Raw genomic sequence first — 22,685 nt, 5'->3', positions numbered from 1 at the left:
TAAAAGTTTTATAATTATAAAGAATATATAGATAAATTAACAGGTAAATAATAATCGAGTCAAACTCGAGCTTTGAAATTACACATAAACCAAAATTAACGTTTCAGAAATATTGAAATAGAGTTTAAAATGAGCCGAACATAATAGAAACAATAGGTATGTGTACGAATAGCAAGATAAACATACTTTGGGGGGAAGTTTTGCAAAATACAAAAGTTTGCTGACCAAAACTATATATCCAAAACCAATAAAGATCAGCTTATAACCACCACTCACTACAATATATCTTCCTATCTTCCTGCAAAAATAACAATTTCAAACTCAAACAACCAACATGAAGACTTTAACTCTGAGAACTCAATTCTACACCCCAACTCACTTCAATCTCACCACCAAAAACCCATCATTCCCAAAACCACAACTCACCAAAACCAAAACCAAAACCACCAACATCTCAAACAAACCCATCTTGTTTGACTCAGAAAAAGTCAAACTCACACCAAAAACCACCAAACCATACTCAAATGAGACCATATTTGGTGATAAAGACACAAACCCATATTGGGTATCTAAAAAAGTTGAGAACTTGATAGGTTCTGATGCAAGTTCAAGGTGTTTGGTAGTGGGAGCAGTGAGTCTTGGGTGTATGTTGCTGGTTATGGGCTTTGATGACCACCAAAAGGCATTGGCTTTTGGGCCAGAAGGTCCACTGATGGAGGATTTTTGGGATAATATGAGAAGATATGGGCTTTATGCTTTGACTGTGAGTAGTGGTGTGTTGTATGCTGTTTTTCAGCCTCTTTATGAGCTGTTGAAGAATCCTGTTTCAGCTATTCTTGTTTTGACCATTCTTGGTGGTGGATTTTATATTGTGTCACAGGTGGTGTCTGCTATGGTTGGTATTACTGATTTTAGTTATGAACTTAATTACTAGCCATAGTTTGCAATGGACCCATTAATATTGATGGTGATTTTAATCATAGATTGGGTTAATTTGTGTTACTGTTTTTGTGATAGCAAAATACCATAAGTTTTTATTTCTTGTTCTTTTTGTGCATAATGTGACTCGTTATTTATTAGAAATGTTCCGACACTGATAGGACTGTTCCGAAAACTCGTAGCTCGCTTGAAGTTCGTTTGAAAAAACTAAAAAAAAGCTCGACTCGTAAATAAGTTCGTTTGTAAATGAGCCGACTCATGGCTTGGGCGATAACTGGCTCATCAGCTCGCTCAATTGGCTCGTTTATATTAAACTTCAAATTTTTTTTAAAAATATAATAATGATATTTACATTAAAAAGTTGAAAAAGGAAAAAAAAAAAAAACACATAATATTTTGAATCCACCTCAATTATCTATTTTATAAATTTTGTATTATGTGTTTATTTATTTATTTTGGTCTTCTATAAATCAGTATGCGAAAAATAAAGAAAAAGTTAATGAGCCAGCTCGACGAGCAACACGTTGGTTAGATCTTTTTACAACCGAGCTGGTGGATCGTACGTTTACAGCCTTGAACACCTATGACTTAAGGGTGTACACTAACATTATGTAACAAACAATTAACCTTCTATATGTTCCATATAACTATTAAACTTGTATATGTTCCATATTTTGTCCTTAAATCATATGTTCCAACCTTTGTCATATAGCAAAACACATCACTAACAAAATCATCCTTGTCATACATGATCTTGATCACACAATGGCCGATCATGATCTGAAGAACACGCTACTAAAAAATGTAAAACCAGACGAAAACCGACCTCTTACAACAAACCAAATTAGTTTAACACAAATGTCACTTATCCTTGTTGCATGCCTAGCCACAGGCACGGTCTGTTTTTCACTAATCCAAGATCAAATTAGTGGCAAGAAAACCAACAAGATTCTCGACTCGGTCTATTTCTGCGTGATCACAATGACGGCTGCAGGATACGGCGACGTGGGGCCCAAAACTCGATTAGCAAAGTCTTTATCTTGTGTTTTTGTATTCACAGGTTTGGCTCTTGGTGATTTTGTTCTTAGCAAAGCAGCAGATTACGTTGTTGAAAGGCAAGAAATCTTGTTTGTAAAAGTGATAAACATGCACGAAATAAACGAGCCGAACCACATAATAAAAGAAGCCGAAACAAATAAAGCAAAGTATAAGTTTTTAACTAATCTTATACTTGTTATTTTTCTTATGATTCTTGGAACATTGGTTTTGTCTTTTGTTGAGAAGTTAAGTTACTTTGAAGCCTTTTATTGTGTTTGTGCCACGATCACGACTCTCGGGTATGGGGATAAGAGCTTCTCGACACGAGTAGGACGTTTGTTTGCGGTTTTTTGGATCTTGATTACTACAGTGAGTTTAGCACAATTGTTTGTGTATTTGGTTGAATTATGGAGTGAAAAGAGACGACGGGTGCTTGTAGATTGGGTTCTTAACCGGAAAATGACGGTTCAAGATCTTGAAAAAGCCAATCTTGATGACGACAAAGTTGTAAGGTACAGTTAAAACCATGGGTGGCAATTTCTGACACAACTTGAAATGTGATTCGGGAGTAATCAGGTTTTGGGTTGTCGGAAGTAACCTATTTAAGAAACGGGTTGTGTTTAGGTTGGCTTGTTTAATTAAGCGTGTCATGTTTGGGATGGCCCGCTTAACTACCTAGTCAGGTTCGAGTTGTTCCATTTAATTAAATGGGTCGTATTTGGTTGAGCCGTTTAATTAAACGGGCCATTTTCAGGTTGAACCATTTAATTAAACTGTCGTGTTCGTTGGCCCGTTTAACTAAACATGTCATATTTGGGTTGACCCGTTTAGTTAAACTGGTTGTGCTCTGGTTGATTTGTGTAACCCGTTTAATTTAATCAAACAGATCGACCCATTAATGTGTTGAATCAAATAGATTGACCCGCCAGCCTATCGATGGCCCGTTTAACCCATTTATTACAGCCCACCAGCCCGATTAACAAGTTAACAACTTGATTACAACCCACCAAGGCACCAACCCATCAACTTGTTTGACACATTTAGACAAACGAGTTAAACCAATCATGTTGGGGTCGCATGATTTTAAGTGTCCGAGTTAGGGTTGATGTTTTGACACGAATAATTAGATATGGGCCGTGTTCGGGTTGAAAAGTTCAACCCGCCAACCCTTTTGACACATATAGATAAATGGGTTGAATTGGTCATATTCGGATTACATGATTTTAAGTGTGTGCGGGTCATGGTTGATGCTTTTGACACAAATAAATATACGGGCCATGCCACGGTTGAACAGCTTAACCAGCTAACCGTGAACCTGTCAACCCGCACCGATTGGCCAGCTCTGTAAGCTGACCAACAGATTTATGCATAAAGATGATAAAATGTTTTTGTTTATGCAGTGCTGCAGAATATATTGTGTATAAGCTGAGAGAGATGGGAAAGGTGAGCAATGCAGATATTGCATCTGTACTCGAAGGATTTAAGAATCTTGATGTTGATCACTCGGGAACATTGACAGTGAACGATTTGAAGATCATCGAGTCGTTTGAACCACAGCATTGACAAAATAATGTGTGTTTTTTTCGTATTTAAATTAACATCTTTCAATGCTATTTACACCTTCATGTCGGGGATAACAAAAAACGAGCGCTATGGAATACCTGAAACATTCGGGACATGTATCGCACCGGGTAAGGGATTACCCAATTAACCAAACATGTGTACCAAAATACATTTTAGTGTGTAACATATATAAATACGAGTCATTCAATATATTTAGGTAGCGTTTGATATGCAGGAATGAATCATTGTGAGTGAATGAGACAATGGGTGTTTGGTTGATCAGTTGAACTGAATCAACGATTATACAATGAATCTCATTCCATCTAAACACATAAAAGCCATTCATTCGCACCATCTTACCTTTTCTTTCAGTCTTCACGCTACTTTCTCAACACCGCCGTCGCCATTACCATTTTTATAATTTGGTATATTTTCTATTTTTGATGTAAGTGTATTTTTGTCTTTTGTATTTCATTCTTACGTTTTTTTCGTGACTAACAAACAACATAAAATAATGATTCATTTCATTCTCCATAAGTTAACTAAACATGACAATAAAACGGAAATTATCCATCTCATTCCCTGGTCCATTTAATTTATTCTTCATTTCATTCCATTTGCACAAAACAAATAGACTCTTAAGAGGTGGTCGGTCCAAATTCTCATAAGTACAAATTTATAGATTTTAAATAAAAAATGACAACAAAGTCACGATTTCAATAATCCCAACTTTGAAAATAGCAGTTGGCTGATAATAATCCCAACTTTGAAAATAGTTGTCATTGGCCCCAACTTTCACACTATTTGTTTTCATTGGATATTCGTTAAATTTTTATTTAACGACGTTAAGTTTTTTCCAAATTTCAAACTGATGTTTTAGGGCTTTTGATCGGAATAAGGAGGCGAGTCGATTGATGTAAAACTTACATTCAAACGGCGGTCCAAGCGATTAAGGATGCTTCACTTCCGGTGTTTAAACTTTTAATTAACAAAAATCAAGCTGTTTGAAGCGTCATTTCGAGTTAAGTTTTACATCAGTCGACTCGTATCCTCATTTCGATTAAAAACCCTAAAACATCAATTTGAAATTTGGAAAAAACTTAACCTCGTTAAATTTTTTTTAATAAAGGTCCAAAGAAAACAAATATTGTGAAAGTTAAGACTAATAACAACTATTTTCAAAGTTAGGCTCATTATCGGCCAACGACATTATGCTGAGATTATTAAAATCCAACTTTACTACTACTACTACTACTACTACTACTACTACTACTACTACTAATAATAATAATAATAATAATAATAATAATAATAATAATAATAATCTATACTATATATAATACATCAAACAAGGGCAAATTAAGACATCCGTTTTTAAGTAATTTAAAACACTTAAAACATGATGTACATGTATTAGTAAGGGTAAACATGTCTTTTAAACACAATCTATTCAACTTACAAGTTTGGTCCCTTATCTTTAACCATATTATGTTTTTTAATTTAAATTGTAAACTAACTTCTCACCCATGCTTTTTAAACGACTATAGCATTTTCAAACGTTAATATTTTTATAAAACAATTACAACATAAAAATGAACATTTTATTCTCTTTAATTTGGATATGATATTGTTATAATTTTTTTGATTTTAAATAAATTAATATGTTACGTAGGGGTGTTTAGTGTCGGTTTTGATGGTTTTTAAGTTAAACTTGTGAGTCCAACCGTTAATACTGATTTTTTTGTCGTCCAAAACCAAACTCAACCATTGAAAGTTGAAATCGAATCGTTACTAATGGTCTGGTTCCAGTTTGGTTTCACAGTTTAAACTTTAATAATAAATTTAGTTTAAAAAAATTATTTAATTAAATGTACCATCAATTTTAACTAAACACCAACATAAGATGATACTTGAGAGGATCATAAATAAATAAAGATAATTTTAGCCACATAAATGGTAAATATAAATGGAAGATCTGGGACGTGAAATAATAACAACAAAGATCACAAAATGAATCATCCTGCAATTAGGTTAATTTGAAGTTGTATAGCCAAGTTATTTGTAATAAAAAGATTATGTTCAATTAAATTTTAACTATATCTAATATATATTACAAAACATATCTAATTAAAAAACATTAAAATGCATTTAACATTTACAGTCTGGTCTGGTTTCATATGGCCGGTTGCCAGTATAAACCTTGAACCAACCGTTCACTACGTTTTGAAAATTTTGAAACCGACCAGCAAACTGAAAGTAAAAAAAGAAAAAGAAAAAAGAAGTCAAATCAATGACCGGTTTAAACGATTTCAAGGTTTTAACCGAACCATAAACACTTATATTTGTTACGTGATTAACAGGTTCAAACATACGCTGCATCACGTGGCCCCGTCTAATAATAATAATAATAAAAGCTGCGTCTCTCTTGTGCGCCAAATTCCACAAAACCCTAAACCCTCTTTTACAATTTACACCAGATTTTGGCTCCGCTTGTATTCCAACTAACCAAATGATGAAATCACTACTAATCTTTCCATCAAGAACACCTTCAATCTTATTATTCCCAATTCCTGTGAAAGTTTTCACTCCCTATAAATCTTCAGTTCCTCCTAATTTCCCATCTCTTAGAAACCCCCCTAATTTTATCCGTAAATCACTTTCACCTTCGTTGTCGTACTCTTCTTCTTCAACCACAGCTGCAAACGCCCGTTGCCACCAAACCGACGGTGAAATTCACGTCATTGTGGGCCCCATGTTCGCTGGTAAAACCACTACTCTGCTCCGCCGGATCAAATCCGAAAGCTCCAATGGCAGGTTTGTAAAATTAGTAAACTTATTGAATTTATTATATGTTTGATATTGTTAAATAGTTACTAATGACAACTTTAGGAATTATTATAAAGCTATATTTTGAGATAACATAGGATTGAAATGAATATATGTGTGAACCCTCGTGTGGGCAAAAGTGAAATTGCACTAATTTTGACGTTATTTTACTAATCTCGTGAAAATAACGTTAAAAGTGGCGGAATGTTAATTAGGCATCATGCGGTGGCGTTGATAGCCGAAAGACAAGGGTACATGCACCAGTCAGCCGGTGTCCCGATGATTGAGTGCTATGTGCCTTATGTCCAAGGCTTGATGCAAAACTACTATCGAGCCGGGGGTCTCACCGGAAGCAGCCTCTCTATCCCCATGGGGTAGAGGTAAGGCTGTCTACATCTTACCCTCCTCAGACCCTACCATAGCTCTGCTATTGGTGGGATATACTGAGTACGATGATGAGATGATGATAGGATTGAAATGAAACAAGAGAGCTGTGACACGTGGCGCAACTGGTTATTTATTAGGTATAGATATATAGATATGTTTTGTGAAGCTATGTATAATGAAAGTTTACATCTTGCCCTGTTTCAATAGCTGAATCCAATCATCACTGGTAATAAGATATTCCCAGATTTCAGGCTAGGGGTTCTAACGATGTCGTCAGCACGGATCAAACGTTGAAGAGTCTGTGTTTTTCAGGAAGACTGGTAGAAGCGATTCGATTATTATGTCACATTGACTACCCGGTTGACTCACAGACTTACTCTCTTCTTTTACAAGATTGCATATTCAAAAAAAGTTATCATCTTGGCAAACGAATCCATTCACAAATGATCGTTACTGGTTTTGTCCCCAATGCGTATTTGAACATCAAGTTGTTAATATTATATGCAAAATCAGGCGATCTAGTTACCGCTCATGTTATGTTTCACAAATTAGTTGTGCGAGACGTGGTCGCATGGAACACGATGATCGCAGGGTATGTTCAAAAGGGTATGGAGGAAATGGGATTAAATTGTTATGATGAGATGAGACAAAGCGGTTTAACACCGGACCAGTTCACTTTCGCCTCGGTTTTCCGGGCGTGTGCCAGCCTGGCGGTTTTAGAGAAGGGTAAACAAGCACATGCTGTTTTGATAAAGAATCATATAAGTGGTAATGTGGTTGTAAATAGTGCTTTAATTGATATGTATTTTAAATGTAGCTGTTTGTATGACGGGCGTTTAGTGTTTAACAAGTTGCATGATAAAAACGTGATTACGTGGACTTCTTTAATATCGGGATACGGTCAACACGGGAAAGTCAAAGAGGTGTTGGAGTGTTTTAATATGATGATAAATGAGGGGTTTAGACCGAATAGTGTTACGTTTCTTGCTGTTCTTTCTGCGTGTAGTCATGGTGGTTTGATTAACGAAGGTCGGGATTATTTTCGTTCAATGACAAAAGATTACGGGATTGAGCCTCGGGAAAAACATTATGCAGCAATGGTGGATATTTTGGGACGTGCGGGTAAGTTAAACGAAGCGTATGAGTTCGTAGAACACGCGCCGTGTAAACGACACCCGGTGATATGGGGCGCGCTTCTTCAGGCGTGTAAGATGTATGGAAGTTTGGATATTATGAAGATTGCTGCTAAAAATTACTTTGAACTGGAAACCGATAATGTTGGTAAATATGTGGTTTTATCTAACGCGTTTGCAACGTTTGATCAGTGGAGTAATGTTGCGGAAATTAGAACCGGGTTGAAAGAATTGGGGATGAAAAAGGAGCCCGGTTTTAGTATGATTGAGGTGCAAAAAGTGGTTCATTTTTTCTTTATGGGACATAATATGCATGAAGAAACTGAACAGATATATGAAATGATCAAGGATATGAACTGTGTTATGAAAAACACAGGGTATTTTGGGGATTTTACTGTTGCTTGCAAATAAGTATTATGGCACATATGGTTACAAACTTACAATGATTTTGTTACTTTGTTTCAAAGCAATTTGGATGGTATATATATTGTTTTAAAAAAGAATGTTTTATGTGGTGAGTGGTGATACGTTTATTATTTGATATTTATGTTTTTTATACAGAAATGTAGCTATTATAAAGTCAAGCAAGGATACAAGATACGGGTTGGATTCCATTGTGACACATGATGGGGAGAAATTACCGTGTTGGCCTTTGGCAGCTTTATCATTATTCAAAGAACGAATTGGTCTTGAAGCTTATCATCAGGTATATCTTTTTTTATAAAATGTAGCTAAAATGAGAATGTACAAATGCGTTAAAACATAAAAGTTTTCTAAAGTTAATAAATGTATATAGCTATTAAAGTTGTCTTAAGTCTTAACAAAGTATAAGATAATTACTGTTAATACAGTTTTACAATCATATTTAACATAATAGCCATTTAATTTTTATTTTTTTATGGCTTAATAGCTAGAGGTGATTGGAATCGATGAAGCTCAGTTTTTTGATGACCTCTATGATTTCTGCATCAAAGCTGCTGACCATGATGGCAAAACTGTAATTGTTGCTGGTTTGGATGGCGATTATATGAGGTAACACCTAAAAGTATACATATCTTGTTCAGTTTTTATGATGATTGGAATTTGGATATAAATATATAATGTATATTGTTTGCAGAAGGAGCTTTGGAGTGCTTGATATAATACCGATTGCAGAGTCTGTAACTAAGTTAAAGGCGAGATGTGAGTTATGTGGAAAGCCCGCTTCTTTTACGTTAAGGAAGACAGACGAAACCGAGAGAGAACTGGTTGCAGGTGCTGATGTGTACATGCCGGTTTGTAGACATCACTATGCAAGTGGTCAAGTGGTCAAAGAGGCTGCAAGGACTGTTCTTCAAACCCGCACAGTTCAGTGTGGCTAGGTGTAGTGAGTATTTACGTCCTGTTTTTAAGCATTAATATTACGGGTTGGGCTGAACATTAGAACCGAGTATGACCAAGTACCAACCCTTTGTAGGATGACTTACATTGTTTGTAATTAATTGGGTTTTACTAAAGCATGCTTTTAGTTCAAAGTTTTGGGTGTATTCTTTGGTTTCTTGACGGACATTATCTATCGGTCCGTCAAATGGTTGGATGGACCGTCCTACTCTTTGAGTACTTATACCCGGTCTGTAACTGTCTTTAGACGGGCTTCTGAAATGTTACAGTTTCTTTCAGTTTGCACGGTATGGATTTTGTTAAAAACTATTTTAAACACAAAACCAACGTTTATTTGTCGGTTCTAAGCTTCTGAACTTACTTGAAACACTTTCATGGTTTCCATAACACTGTTTAACCAAGGTTTGATCGGCGTAGCTTAGATCGTGGCTTAAATGTAACGAAACAAACTTTAAATGAGTCTTAAACGTACCTTACTTTTTAAGCTATGTAATGTAACGACCTAGAAATGACATGGTATAACTTCTAACACCTTTGGAATATTGAAACCTTTACTTCATCAGAACACTTTGGTTGAAGCTTGCTCTTGAACACCAAAACTTAATTATAACTATGGTTTGATCTAGGAAAGCTCAAGAACTGATTTATTTGTGCATGAAATAGACATCGTGAGATCCCTATGATGAGCCTAGATTGTCTGGATATGCATGAATGGATGCTTGACACATTATAGGCTTGTATGTGAAAATCTTATGCTAACTCGACACACTAGACGCACCGTTTGAAAATAGCGGGCGGATTAGACGGTTCGTCTAATCCTAACTTTGCAGCTAAGAAAGCCTTTAGACGGGGCCATTTCAAAAGGTAGGTGGATGAGACGGTCTGTCTAATCCATTATGTGTACAATGAAGTCTACCATTGGACGGGTCTCCTAATCCTTTAGACGGTCCATCTAATCTGAAATTTCCAAAATTGCATATTAGACCATGGACTATAACTCTGACATAGTTAAATTTGTCCCTTCAACTATAAAAGCTAGCAAATTTGTCATGAAATTTTCAGGCTGTTACACTTCTTGCATACAACAGGTGTTGAAAGTTAACTGAAATTGGCTATGCTTACTGTTGATTTCTTGCTGTTACACCCAAAATTTTCAGGCTGTTACACTTCTTGCATTTCTTGCATTCGGATGGGTCATTGGAGATTACAAACCAAAGAATACACCCAAAATTTTCAGGCTGTTACACTTCTTGCATTCGGATGGGTCATTGGCTATGCTTACTGTTGATTTCTCCAATGCCTTCAACTTAGTAGATAGGACGACCCTTCTACATGAGGTCCGGAGTCGATGTCCTTCCATTTCTCTTTGGGTGGATTTTTTATATGGGCAGTCGGCTAGGTTATATGTGGGTGATACTTTCATTAAATCCACCACTGGGGTTCAACAGGGGGACCCTCTTGGGCCTCTCCTTTTTGCCTTTGCTTTGCACCCACTTGTTCACCAAATCAGAGATCGGTGCAAGCTTCTCTTTCATGCTTGGTACTTGGATGATGGCACGATTATCGGGGATACTAGAGAGGTAGCCAAAGCATTAGATATTATCAGGTCTGATGGGCCTCGTTTGGGTCTTGAATTAAACGTTAAGAAAACAGAGTTATTTTGGCCAACATGCAATGGGGTGAAGGCACAGGAGGGGTTGTTCCCTTGCGGGATTGGAAGGCCGGTGCTTGGCGTGAAACTCCTTGGTGGTGCTGTAAGCCAGGATGCGGGGTTTATCAGCAGTTTGGCTATGAAAAGGGCATCTAGCGCTGTGGAACTGATGAGCTGTCTTCCAAGACTTCGGGATCCTCAATGCGAGCTTCTTTTGCTTCGCTCATGTATGGGAGTCGCCAAGCTTTTGTTCGGTTTGAGAACGTGCCAACCTATATATGTGGGGGAAGCTGTTTTTATATTTGACAATGGTCTTCGAAGGGCGATTGAGGACATCGTGGTTTGTGGAGGTCCGTTCTTTGGGGATCTCCAATGGAGGTTGGCATCACTTCCGACCCGTTATGGGGGGTTGGGTCTCTGTTCGGCTGAGGATGTATCTACATATGCTTTTGTGGCTTCGAGAGCACAGTCGTGGTGTTTGCAAGACCATATTCTTCGAGGTTGTGATATTTATGGGTTGGACTCTGATTATGGGTGTGCGATGGATCGTTTACGTACTTCACTTCCAGATTTTGATCTTAGCAGGTTCTCTAATAAGGACACTGCCCCCCCCCCCTAAAGCCCAACATGTTGTGGCGAGTGCCTTATTTAGTGGAATCGTCAAGAGTTTAGAAGTGAAGTTTGATCTATCCCCTTGCCAAAAGGCGGTGTTTGAATGCCTTCGGGCTCAGGATTTTCTAACGGCCATCCCCATTGAAGGATTAGGCCAACGTATGTCGGGTTTGGAGTATCGGGCTATCCTTAAGTACCGGTTAATGATCCCTATGTTCCCGACGGATGAACCTTGCCCAATTTGTCGCAAGGTCTGTTTGGATTCTTTTGGTGATCATGCAGTGCATTGCAAAGAATTGCCTGGCTTTAAATACAGACATAATCTGGTTAGGGATGTTCTGTGTGATGTTCTTAAACGGGCAAGGATTTCTGCTAAAAAGGAGGCCCATGTTAATTTTCTCACGGATCCTCTTGAAGGGAGGTCTACTTTACGACCAGCTGATATTCTTGTGTTCGGGTGGGCAGGGGGGAAACACGTCTGTGTGGATCTTACAGGAGTGTCTCCTCTTGTTGGGCTCAGGGACCGTGGGTTTGTTGTGGGTCAGGCTGCGTTGAAGGTTGAATCGGGCAAAGTTGTTAAACACGAGAAAGTTTGTTTAGATAATCAACATGTCTTTCTACCATTTGCCTTTGATACATTTGGTTTTCTGGCTCTAGAGGCTATGAAATTTTTTAGTAGGGTTCAGCGCGTCGTACACGGAACCTCTTCAGCTTCTAGGTCTCAAAGCTTCGTTTTTAGCAGGATTGGCTTTGCTATTTAAAAGGGGGTTGCGGCGCAGCTTGTTGCCCGTTTACCTGCCACTTTATTGTAATCGTTTTATAGTAAACTGAAATTACAAGGGCGTTATCGAAAATTGCGATTTTAGATTGATCAAGGTGCAAATATATACTAAGGTCACAGGGGCAGAATCGATAGTTGCTTCATATTGCATTGGATGAGTGGCAGGTTAGGGTAGTAAGTAGTTTGGGTATTAAGAATTATAATTGCAGGTCCAAGAATCATAGTTTGACTTGAAAAAGTCAACTTTTGAAAGGAATTGTAGCTTACGGAATAAGTAAAAGTAAAAGTAAACGAGTCATTTATACAGGTCAAAGTTGATATGTCCACGTACTCTTTGTGCAACATATTGTTATTAACTGCAGTATGTGTCATTTAAACCACATGGTGAGATATATTTGTATCATAATATTCATGTAATCATATATGTAGAAATTCCATTCATTGTAAGTTTGTAACTATGGTATAATAATAGATATGTTATTAGGCTGGCTACATACATATGTTAATTAAGCTCGAGTTATTACAACACGCAAGGTCATCAACCATTTTCTTATAGAAACTAAAAAGTATGTAATTCAACAGTTAAGGAAACGAAGAGGACTAGGGTTGACGGTAGCATAAGATAGAAGGTCTGCATCATGCTCAAGTATCTCCATCTCTTCTGGGCTCAATGTAACTACAACTTCAACACCACCACCTTTCATCGTTTCATTCAAAGTGAATAACCTTTTGTGTCCAGGGTTCATAGCATAAAACCATATCGGCTTTCCCCATCCAAAATCCAGGTTATAAATTCCATTATTTGGCAAGCTTGATACTACAATATTGTAGCCTCCATCCCCTAACATATCTATTAGCATATTTGATCTTCTTTATGACTTACTGATGTTCTCATGCCCATTTTTCCCTTTCAAGGACTCCATTCGATCCGAGTTTATTTTTGCTATTGATTCTCTCAACTTACCATCAGTGTTGGCAAGCCCGGTTGCCATTTAGGAAAGCATATCGCAGCAGCAACATCAAAAAGGTTGCCAATTGTTTCATCTGGCAAAGGAGATGATGCTCTTTTGCGAAAGTTGACCACTGTGAGCAAAACATGAGGTGAAAATGGACTAAATGGTCTTAGTTTGGATGTTGCTTTTGCAACAGCTTTCCAAACTAGAGCAGTTGTGGCCTCCATGCGGGTTGGTGGATGTCTTGAGCCGGAGCTGGCAATTGGTTGGGTCTTGAGCAAAGCCAAAGCCGCTGAATCAAATACAAATCTTTTTGTTTTAAACATTTTGGTAGCCATTATCTGTGAAGGATAAGTGCGTTTTGAACAAGGATTGTTAGGAAACGTCTCAGAGGCCACACAACTTGGTGAAATTATCTCTGATGAACCACTAGCAGTTGCGGCCCATGCTTTCATAAACATGTATTATGTGTGTCCATCAAAGATCTTGTGCGATACACTTGTAGAAATCCCAATCCCGCCACAAAGAAAAATGTTAACCTGAAAGAAAGGTCTCGAATATAACGTTAGTATATATAGGTTTGGATCAAATGCAAATTAAATTAACATGCTAACTGTGTGAATAAAGTAGTGTAATTATGTGTACAACATAGTGTGTAATTACAACGTGTAATTACACAACGATGTAATTACCTAATTACACTACTTGTAAATATAATTACACTACTTGATTTTCACATATAGCACGTTAATTTAATTTGTACATTAACTTTGCCCTATGTATGTATGTATGTATGTGTCGCTATATTTGTATGGCACGATTAAAACTCACTTGTATACCAATTACATAATTTCCAGTTGAAGATTCTCCGGTGCATGGACGTTGAGGCAGTAACTCTCTTACCTTTTCATCATCCGGATGACAGAGAAAGTCCTGGAGCTTATGGTTGACTCTAGCTTCTACGTAAAAAAGTCCTTCATCGTTGCATTCGATGTGGCAATTATCCTTAACTTTTCCAGCAAAAGGGTAGAATCGAGTAAGAATCCTAGATAAGGTCTCCTTGAGATGCTTTGATCTTTTGGTTACTACATCAGTAACACTAGTGCTAGCGTTGTCCGTATTAGGAATAAATAAGATCAAAGGGGTGTATATATCATGCATATACTGGTCTATGATAGAGAGATTGAAGGTTCTTAGATGATATGGAGTTGGCGTAGTTGGTTTGATGGTTTCTCTCGAAATAATATCAAGATCAACCTCCGTAACACCGTTTTCAAGCTTGTTATCGTTCAGTAACCTGAAAAAATCGCAATAAATCACAACCCATCAATGAGTAATTATTAAAAAGCTGATCTATAACTACCTTGATGAGGATATAGTAACATTAGGAATTGTGGAGGTACTATAAGATCGACCAGAAAATAAGGATGAATGCATTTGATAGTGATGAGAATTAAGGAAACGTCGGGTTGCATTATGGGCTGAGAATAATAACCACTTCATTTTGTGGGTGATGGTCAGCTTCATACCACACTTTTTAATTTTATAGGATGGAAAGCTAGCTGCTTCTATCTGACTCGTATCACAAAGGCGTGATGGCCTACATATGTATTAACTATGACTGTTGTCTCTACACACTAATTAGAGGAAATTTAGTGCATTCATTTATATTGGATTAACATATGCATTTATTTATGTCTTGTCTTTAAAAGGGCATCATATACATATAGTACTCCACCAATTGAGAATTCAGTTTGTTATATCCCCGTTTGTGTTTATGCTTTTAATACGTCAGGCCGGTTTGGAAAACAAAATAAAGGTGATATCAAGATTGCCATTTCTATATAATAGGTTAGAATTACACGGGTTTGTAATAAAATAAAATAGCAAAAAAGAACAGTATAAATAATTACAAAATGTGAAACATGAAAAAAATACCATTCATAGGTCACTTAACTTCTTTTTTTCTTCTTATTTGTTGCAATTGAAAAATTGAAAATGTAAAACATGAAAAAAAAAGTTAATCATGATTGTGTATTTGATGAAACACTATATGGCTGGTTGGAAGATTTCGGTATAGATGGCTGGTTGGAAGATTTCGGTATAGATTGAACACCATTACACCAATTTGGGTTCATTTTGGTAGCTAGCTTAAGAGTAGATTTGAGTTGCAACTGTTTGAATGTTGAAAGCTTAAGAAAATTTGTTTAATTTGGTTTGTGCCCCCTTCACCCAAATAGATATTTTTCATATCACTTTTTCACTGTTTAACTTTATCCATTTGTTTACATCTTATAGATTCCTATCCGGAAAAAGATCTATCAGAACCCAAGTATTATTCCTATGTAAAGCTTCCATATATTTAATAATTCATAACGACGACTCACTTATCATCAATTGCTTTTAGAAATTATTAGAAACAATAATAACATGGACCACGTAATTGGTTTCTTAGGGGTTGTTACGTGGGACCGGGGGGGGGGGGGGGGGGGGGCCCTTAGCCTAATAACGTATAATGTTAGTTGTTTTAATTAGAAAAAGTATGATTGTTTAAAAGTCATAAGGAGAACTAATTTAAAAGTAAACTATATTTTTAATACTTATGATTTAAGAGTTATAATTATAACCTCTTAAAGTTAGTATAGATATACAACTAAACTTGTGTATGCTCATAATTTTTCGTTCAATTTCAAATTGTATGTTTCAGTCTTCTTTGTTTGTTTTAATTCATCATAGATGTCTCAAATTTGTGGGCCTGTGACACATTTAAGAAAATGATAGGCTGACATAAGATAGTTAGTTATTATGTGGCCGACATATGAAAATGGGCATTTATTGTTTTAACTAGTATTAACACTTTATGAAGTTTTTGCGAGTGTATATACGTTGCAATGTGTTAACTTCTAAAATTTAGACTGAATTGTTAAACAAAATTTGTAAAAGATAAAAAGTAAGAGAATCAACGTTGAATAATGAAAAGTGTTTGAGCTAAAAATTAAAAAACCTTTATGACAAATTTGTAAAACATAAAAAGTATAAGGATTAAAAGTGAACAAATGCATTAAACTTCTAACTATTTAGTAGATCAACAAGGAAATAAAGACTTGATAGTATACTTTCATTTTTGTTCTCGTGATTTAGTCAATTTTGTCATTTTCGTCAAATGACAAATTTGTAACACATGAAAAGTATAAGAATTAAAAGTAAAAAAATTGCGAAAAAAACTTCTAAGTTCTAACTATTTAGTAGATCAAAAATGAAATAAAGACTTGACAGTAAACTCATTTTTATCCTTGTGATTTGGTCATTTTTATTAAAAATAATAAAAAAAAAAGGTTTGGAGTATCTGCTTCCTCATGGGTTCATCTTTTTATCATTTTGGTACAATCACTAGCACCATTAGTTGTCTTTTGTTAAATTAGATAAAATTATCAGAATACCCTCAATTATAATTAAGTCATAGTTAATTAAAAATATATAAATATGATATATCCAAAATCCTAAATATGATATATAAAATACAAAATACATATCGGGGTTGGGATGGATTTACGTAGACGCATCCCAAACTCATGCCCGATTATAAAATTTTGTCCCAAACCCAACCCAAAACTTATGGGTGCTATTAGGTATCGAGCAAACCCGAGGGTTTCTGGGATACTTGTTAGTTATAAAGAAAATTGTGTCGGGTTATTTGGGTATATAATCGGGTAAACTGGGCCATGTTATCAGGTAATCAAGTCAGGTAATTGCGTATATTACAAATCACATACATGTTCTAAACTTGCAAAAAAATTCATAAGTAATCTCAAACTCGTCTAATACACTACCATATATTTTTTGTTACAGAAATGTCAATTAAAAAAGTTATAATGTAAGAATAAATATATTTTATATATTTATTTATATGGCCATCATTATCATTTATATAATAATAGATCAAAATAACTAATTATACCTTATTATATATTAGTTTGGTAATTGTTGATGGGTCATATTACCCTTAATAACTAATAAAGGGTTTCCCCTTGGGTGTATATATAGAGAGAATAAATTAACATCATAACATAATCTCACACACATAAGTAAATCATGTGTCTCCTCTCTCTTCTAAACCGGGTTCCTCTTAAGAACCCTAACCATCCTTAACTATACATCCTAAAGGGGAACTCGATTAAGATGAAAAGCATGTCGACTACATCATACCCTGCTGCGGTTACTACTCTTCATGCTGTAACAGGTTCATAGGTTTAATATTTATTATGTTTTCTATCACTTACATGAAGAACTGATCAACATGTGGCATCAGAGTGATGTTGATTAATCAGTTCTTCATGTTTTCCGTAAATCTGGAATTGAATCAGAAGACATGGACTAAAACTTGATAAACCCTAATTTTTTAGGTTTCTTTTTTTTCATGTTCTATTACGAAAACAATACATGAAACTGTTTAAAATCGCTAAAATTCATATTTAGTAAACTCTAATATTTTCGAAATCTGTTAATTTCATGTTTAAAGATTTCGATTCTCAGTTTTTTTTTTATGTTTAATTGTTAAAATTTTTGATGATGTTCTTCGTGTTCATCATTATTATCGAAAATTATACATATGTTGGTTCAAAATCTAGATTAAAATTTGTTAATGATTATTTAGGGAAATATTTTTTCAAATCTTGGATAACTTAGAAGTTTTAATATTTTCTTAAAAGATTTGAATACCCTTAAAATAGGAAACAAATATAATTGTTAATCATTAAAAAGATTTGAACCAAATCTTATCATTATTAATTTAGTTAGTAAAGATCATGGGTTAAGGGCTTAAACCAGTTTACGGGTTCACGGGCTATTTAAAAATCATGTATTATGGGCTTAAAATAACTTATGTGTTCTAAGAGTTTATGAGTTTCTAAAATGGTTTGGGGTCATAACCCATAAACCCGAAAACTCACTAATACCGGAATCAACATTTTCCATAAAACTCCATAAAATCATGTAAACACCCAAATACTGAAAAACCCACTAAAAGCCGGAAACTGGCAATTCTCAGGAACCCAAAATTTCCGAGAACTAATTCCGCAAAATAAGGTCCCACCGGAAACTTAAAAATCCTTACTCTAAACATTTTTCGCTATTAACTAATTAAATGTTTTGTAAACCTTAAATATAAAACATAAAAGCTTAACTTGAATGAACCTTTGATGTAACACTTCTGCTCAAAGGTGATAAGTTACATTTACCCTACCATTCAAGTATAACTGAAAAGCTTTTGTTAGTTTTGCCTAACATGATACAAGTGTCTCACTTCTGCCCAAAGGTGATTTGTTACATTTTTATTTAGCAAAACTAGCCCGTGCATAATTAAAATAATTGTCTCATTTCTGCCCAAAGGTGATGTGTTACAATTGTTTTGCACATATACTTAAATAAATTTTAATTCTGCTCAAAGGTGATTTATTTTTTGTTTAAGTAGAACTATTAATTATAGTCTATTAGTTTGATGTTAATAATCGACATATCATATCACATGTTCAATAAAATATAGTGATCCTCATATTAATGATCCTTCATTAATCTAATGATCATAAACTTTAATCTATATTATTTTAATATCCCATAATATTACTGATCACTATATTTTCTTCCATAAATAACAATCTCATCCAAATCATCCACTATAATCTTAAAATACAATTGAATTTTGTCTCATAAAAAGTTTTAATAACATTTAGTTCTTTTCAATTTTAATTATTCATTAAGACATGATATGGCTATCCTACTGCTCTTTCTAATAATGATCATTATATTAAAAACTAGAGCATAACAAATGGGATGCGTCAATCATAATGTCTCTTATAATAATGATAATCAATAATTTATTTAAATAAATGCAATCACTAGAGTTATTCTTGATTTAGTTTTTCCTAAGACTAATCAAAATAACTCATAAGATGCATACATGATTTCTTGAAAATTTTAACTATAAGGTTAAATGGCATTACCGAATACATCATAATGTAAAATACCATGACCCATAAAATTAAGGGCTTACACATGGAAATAAATACATTTTTTTAGTACATTACATACTAAAATTTTCAGCAGTACAATTTGGTGCCTTACGAATCAACTATAACACTCAGAAGTACCAAAGGAAAATGAGTGTGTTGATCAGCAACATATGTACATGAAAAGAAATGTCTAGTGCTAGAAATAAGATGTTATTCAACTCACTACCACTAAAACCTAAAAGAGGATAATTCTAAGGTTTATAGACAAAATACAAGTATTACTTCCAGTTTTAGGTTTCTTAAGGAGAAGTCCCATTGCAAAAATATGCCATTAGATTAGGCATAGACATTACAAGACTATCCATAATTCAAAAGAAAAACTAGCTAAAATTGATAGTTGTATAATAATGATATATAAGTCTGCTAATCCTAATATTCTCATTAACATATGATTTGTTGAGTCTAGTTCTATATGTTTACCCGAAATCAACAAATAACTAACATGAGTGTTAGTGACAAATTTAAATGTTAAGGTTATTAGAACCATGATAAACTGTCTTTTAATTACACTTTATGATACCTTAAATATTTTAAAGATTAATCAGAATTTAGTATCAATACTTAAGTTACATTATGACAGTTATAAGGTTTGCATAGCCAACATAAAGTCACTCTTACATTAAACTCTTATATTATTTGTTATCAATATCTGGATTGAAACATTTATAAAATAGAACTAGATGATAATGTATACTTTCACAACTTTTGTTATAATGCAAATAAAAATTTAACGAAAGACAAATGAGACCTATAATATTCATATATTAAAACCAAATTTCATGAGAAATCATGACATGGTTGATGAAGGTGATTTTTCATATAATCTCATTCTTTGTGATTTTAAATCATGTGTTAAATGCCCTAAACATTACTTGGCTTAAGAAATAAGTATGGGTCCACCATAAGTTATATTTCATTAACATTCGTGACAGTTATTCAAACGGAATATTCAAACATAATTCTTTTATCATTTAAAATGCTATTTACTTGTATCTAATCAGTATTCTATGGTCCGCGGTCTTAAAGAGATCCGTTCATATATACTTAATATGATTTCTTTTAAATATGTCATTTAAGTTTATTATGACATCTGGACGTTAATGGAATCATATCAAGTCTAACATATATATGACAGATTCCCACGTCATGTACATCATTGAAACTTCTCTTGTATTTTTCCTTGAGATATTAAAGATCAGTGGGAGCCTTAAGTGTCTCAATCATAACTTACAAGATTTGCAAGATGTGAGGGAGTGAAAAATTGATATTATCTCAAATACACCTCTTGTACAAGACACTGCTCCATCATAACACTATTCCATCAAAATTTATCTCTTTAGAATTTACTACTACTCTTACAAAAGTTTCATTGCTGCTTAAATGTGGACAAATTCAGATTTCTTACTAAATTAATCTTCACCAAGAGAAACTGCAACAACTTATACTATTAACTTGTTTCTCTGTTAGAATCTATTGGTCTTTAAATACTGACCCTAAGTATGCTAATTTCCTAAAGGTTTCTAAGGTCAGTGGGAGCAGTAAAAGTCTTTATAATGACTTGTTAGAAGTACAAGAGGCAGGGGGAAGAGAGATATTAAATTTTACTCCAATTACACCTCTTGTACACCATACTGCGCCAAATCTTACACACTTAGAATCCTGAAAATGATAGCAACCTAACTAAGAGCTAATCCATAAAACTGAGACTTTTAAAATTACCCAATAATCAACTTATGAGGCCATCTAGGTTTTAAAACCAACTAAATTTGATGCTTATGTAACCTCCCTAACTAAAGTTGAATTGGATGTTGAAAGTTTAATGACCATACCCCTTATAATTAAACCATTATCATCAATCATAATTGACTCCATAAGTCGCTAACGTTTTGAGATTTGGTTGAATCACCTAAAGGTGTTCATAACTAAACTAAATCCTAACACAAACGTTAAGTGTAAGGCCCCGTTACCGGTAACCCTACTTTCGTGTTGGATTTACTCATAAACACAGTTCTAAATATCAGAGTTAATTAAAACATTTACGCGGAATATGAAACTTTCATAAAACATTACAATATTTCATAACTTGTCTCAAAACATTTATTGTCTTTCACATTAAAGCATTAAAATTAACACATCATAGGTCTTCAGATGCCAGATTCTTGTTCAGTGCCATGTGTCTCCTCAAGCGAGCTGCCTCATCCTACTCACCTGCGTGCATACTAAAAGTCAGCTACGCTGAGTGAGTTCTAGATAATCACATAATCATACCATTCACATAACATTATATTCTTTCATTCATACTTTTATACTTTCATACTTTCATACTTTCTTACATTCATATTTTCTTACTTTCATACTTTCATACTTTCTTACTTTCTTTTGTATTAACTTACTTTCATATCTTATGTTATAAAGAGCATTACGCCCTACATTCCTCGAGTATTATTAGGACTCGGTACCCTCTTTCCTCGAGTATTATTAGGGCTCGGTACCCTCTTTCCTCGAGTATTATTAGGGCTCGGTACCCTCTTTCCTCGAGTATTATTAGGGCTCGGTACCCTTCTTCCTCGAATATTAGTAGGGTTCGGTTCCCTAGTTCTCGAATATTAGTAGGGTTCGATTCCCTCTTCGTTACCATACAACCATACATCATACCTCGAGTATTATTAGGGCTCGGTACCCTTTTCGTAACCATACAACCATACATCATACCTCGAGTATTATTAGGGCTCGGTACCCTTTTCGTAACCATACAACCATACATTATCATTTCTTTCTTCTATTATCTCTATCATGTTCATACACATAAACATACATAACATACTTACCTTATACATAGCGTTACAACCTGACAGTACGTGCAATATCCGAAGATCGTTCACGTACCATCAAGCAATCATTCATACATTTCACATTATCCACATAAGGCATACACTTATCTCTTAGGATAAGTGAATTAACAAACATGTTGAGTATGCACACAGCCCCGAAAACATAACACATAAATGGGGCTAGAAACTCACCTGAACACGGTTACGTTCTCCGTTGATCGTAATCCCTTTCTTCAGTTGTGCACGGCTGACTGTATAACAAGTATACATATCAATTTAACTATCACTACTTATAACATCTTTCTAGTCTTAATTACTACCCACAACGAACGGGGGTCCGGGGGCAGCGCCCCTGGCAGCTGGGTCTAGGGGCGGCAGCCCCTAGCAGGGTCCAAGGGGCAGAGCCCCTGGCTGGGGTCGAGCTGCCAGGTCAGCTTAGAAAAATTTTATTTCCATTAACTGTCTTAACACATTTTTCATTAGATTTTAAATTTATTTTCTAAACGAACTTGGCTTTAGGCGA

General features: G+C 35.0%; 4 protein-coding genes and 1 pseudogene across 4 annotated transcripts; 4 read left to right on the top strand and 1 right to left on the bottom strand.

Moving 5' to 3' along the window:
- The first annotated feature begins 237 nt into the window (after window positions 1–237).
- Window positions 238–1,045, top strand: LOC143574541 (uncharacterized). The gene has a single exon (XM_077059135.1). It carries the CDS (start codon window positions 335–337, stop codon window positions 932–934), a length of 600 nt encoding a protein of 199 aa, XP_076915250.1. The 5' UTR covers window positions 238–334; the 3' UTR covers window positions 935–1,045.
- Window positions 1,046–1,566: 521 nt separating this feature from the next.
- Window positions 1,567–3,542, top strand: LOC143574540 (two pore potassium channel a-like). Its single transcript, XM_077059134.1, has 2 exons — window positions 1,567–2,489; window positions 3,378–3,542. The coding sequence occupies exons 1-2, from the start codon at window positions 1,705–1,707 to the stop codon at window positions 3,538–3,540; spliced, it is 948 nt and encodes a 315-aa protein (XP_076915249.1). The 5' UTR covers window positions 1,567–1,704; the 3' UTR covers window positions 3,541–3,542.
- A 2,417-nt stretch (window positions 3,543–5,959) lies between these two features.
- LOC143574532 (thymidine kinase a-like) lies at window positions 5,960–9,336 on the top strand. The gene is made up of 4 exons (XM_077059127.1): window positions 5,960–6,354; window positions 8,448–8,592; window positions 8,797–8,918; window positions 9,004–9,336. Exons 1-4 carry the CDS (start codon window positions 6,050–6,052, stop codon window positions 9,245–9,247), a joined length of 816 nt encoding a protein of 271 aa, XP_076915242.1. The 5' UTR covers window positions 5,960–6,049; the 3' UTR covers window positions 9,248–9,336.
- Window positions 7,055–8,402, top strand: LOC143574530 (pentatricopeptide repeat-containing protein At4g16470). Its single transcript, XM_077059125.1, has one exon. The coding sequence runs from the start codon at window positions 7,197–7,199 to the stop codon at window positions 8,295–8,297; it is 1,101 nt and encodes a 366-aa protein (XP_076915240.1). The 5' UTR covers window positions 7,055–7,196; the 3' UTR covers window positions 8,298–8,402.
- A 3,549-nt stretch (window positions 9,337–12,885) lies between the features above and the next one.
- Window positions 12,886–14,766, bottom strand: LOC143574536 (epi-neemfruitin B 7-O-acetyltransferse L7AT-like; annotated as a pseudogene).
- Window positions 14,767–22,685: the final 7,919 nt, after the last annotated feature.

The sequence above is a fragment of the Bidens hawaiensis genome, unplaced genomic scaffold (assembly GCF_021521415.1).
Source record: "Bidens hawaiensis isolate Kalapana, Puna unplaced genomic scaffold, B.hawaiensis_p1.1 tig00027056_1, whole genome shotgun sequence".
In the NCBI taxonomy this organism is placed as follows: Eukaryota; Viridiplantae; Streptophyta; class Magnoliopsida; order Asterales; family Asteraceae; genus Bidens; species Bidens hawaiensis.
Note: the sequence above shows the minus strand (reverse complement) of the source record. Positions and strands in the feature narration are given on the sequence as shown.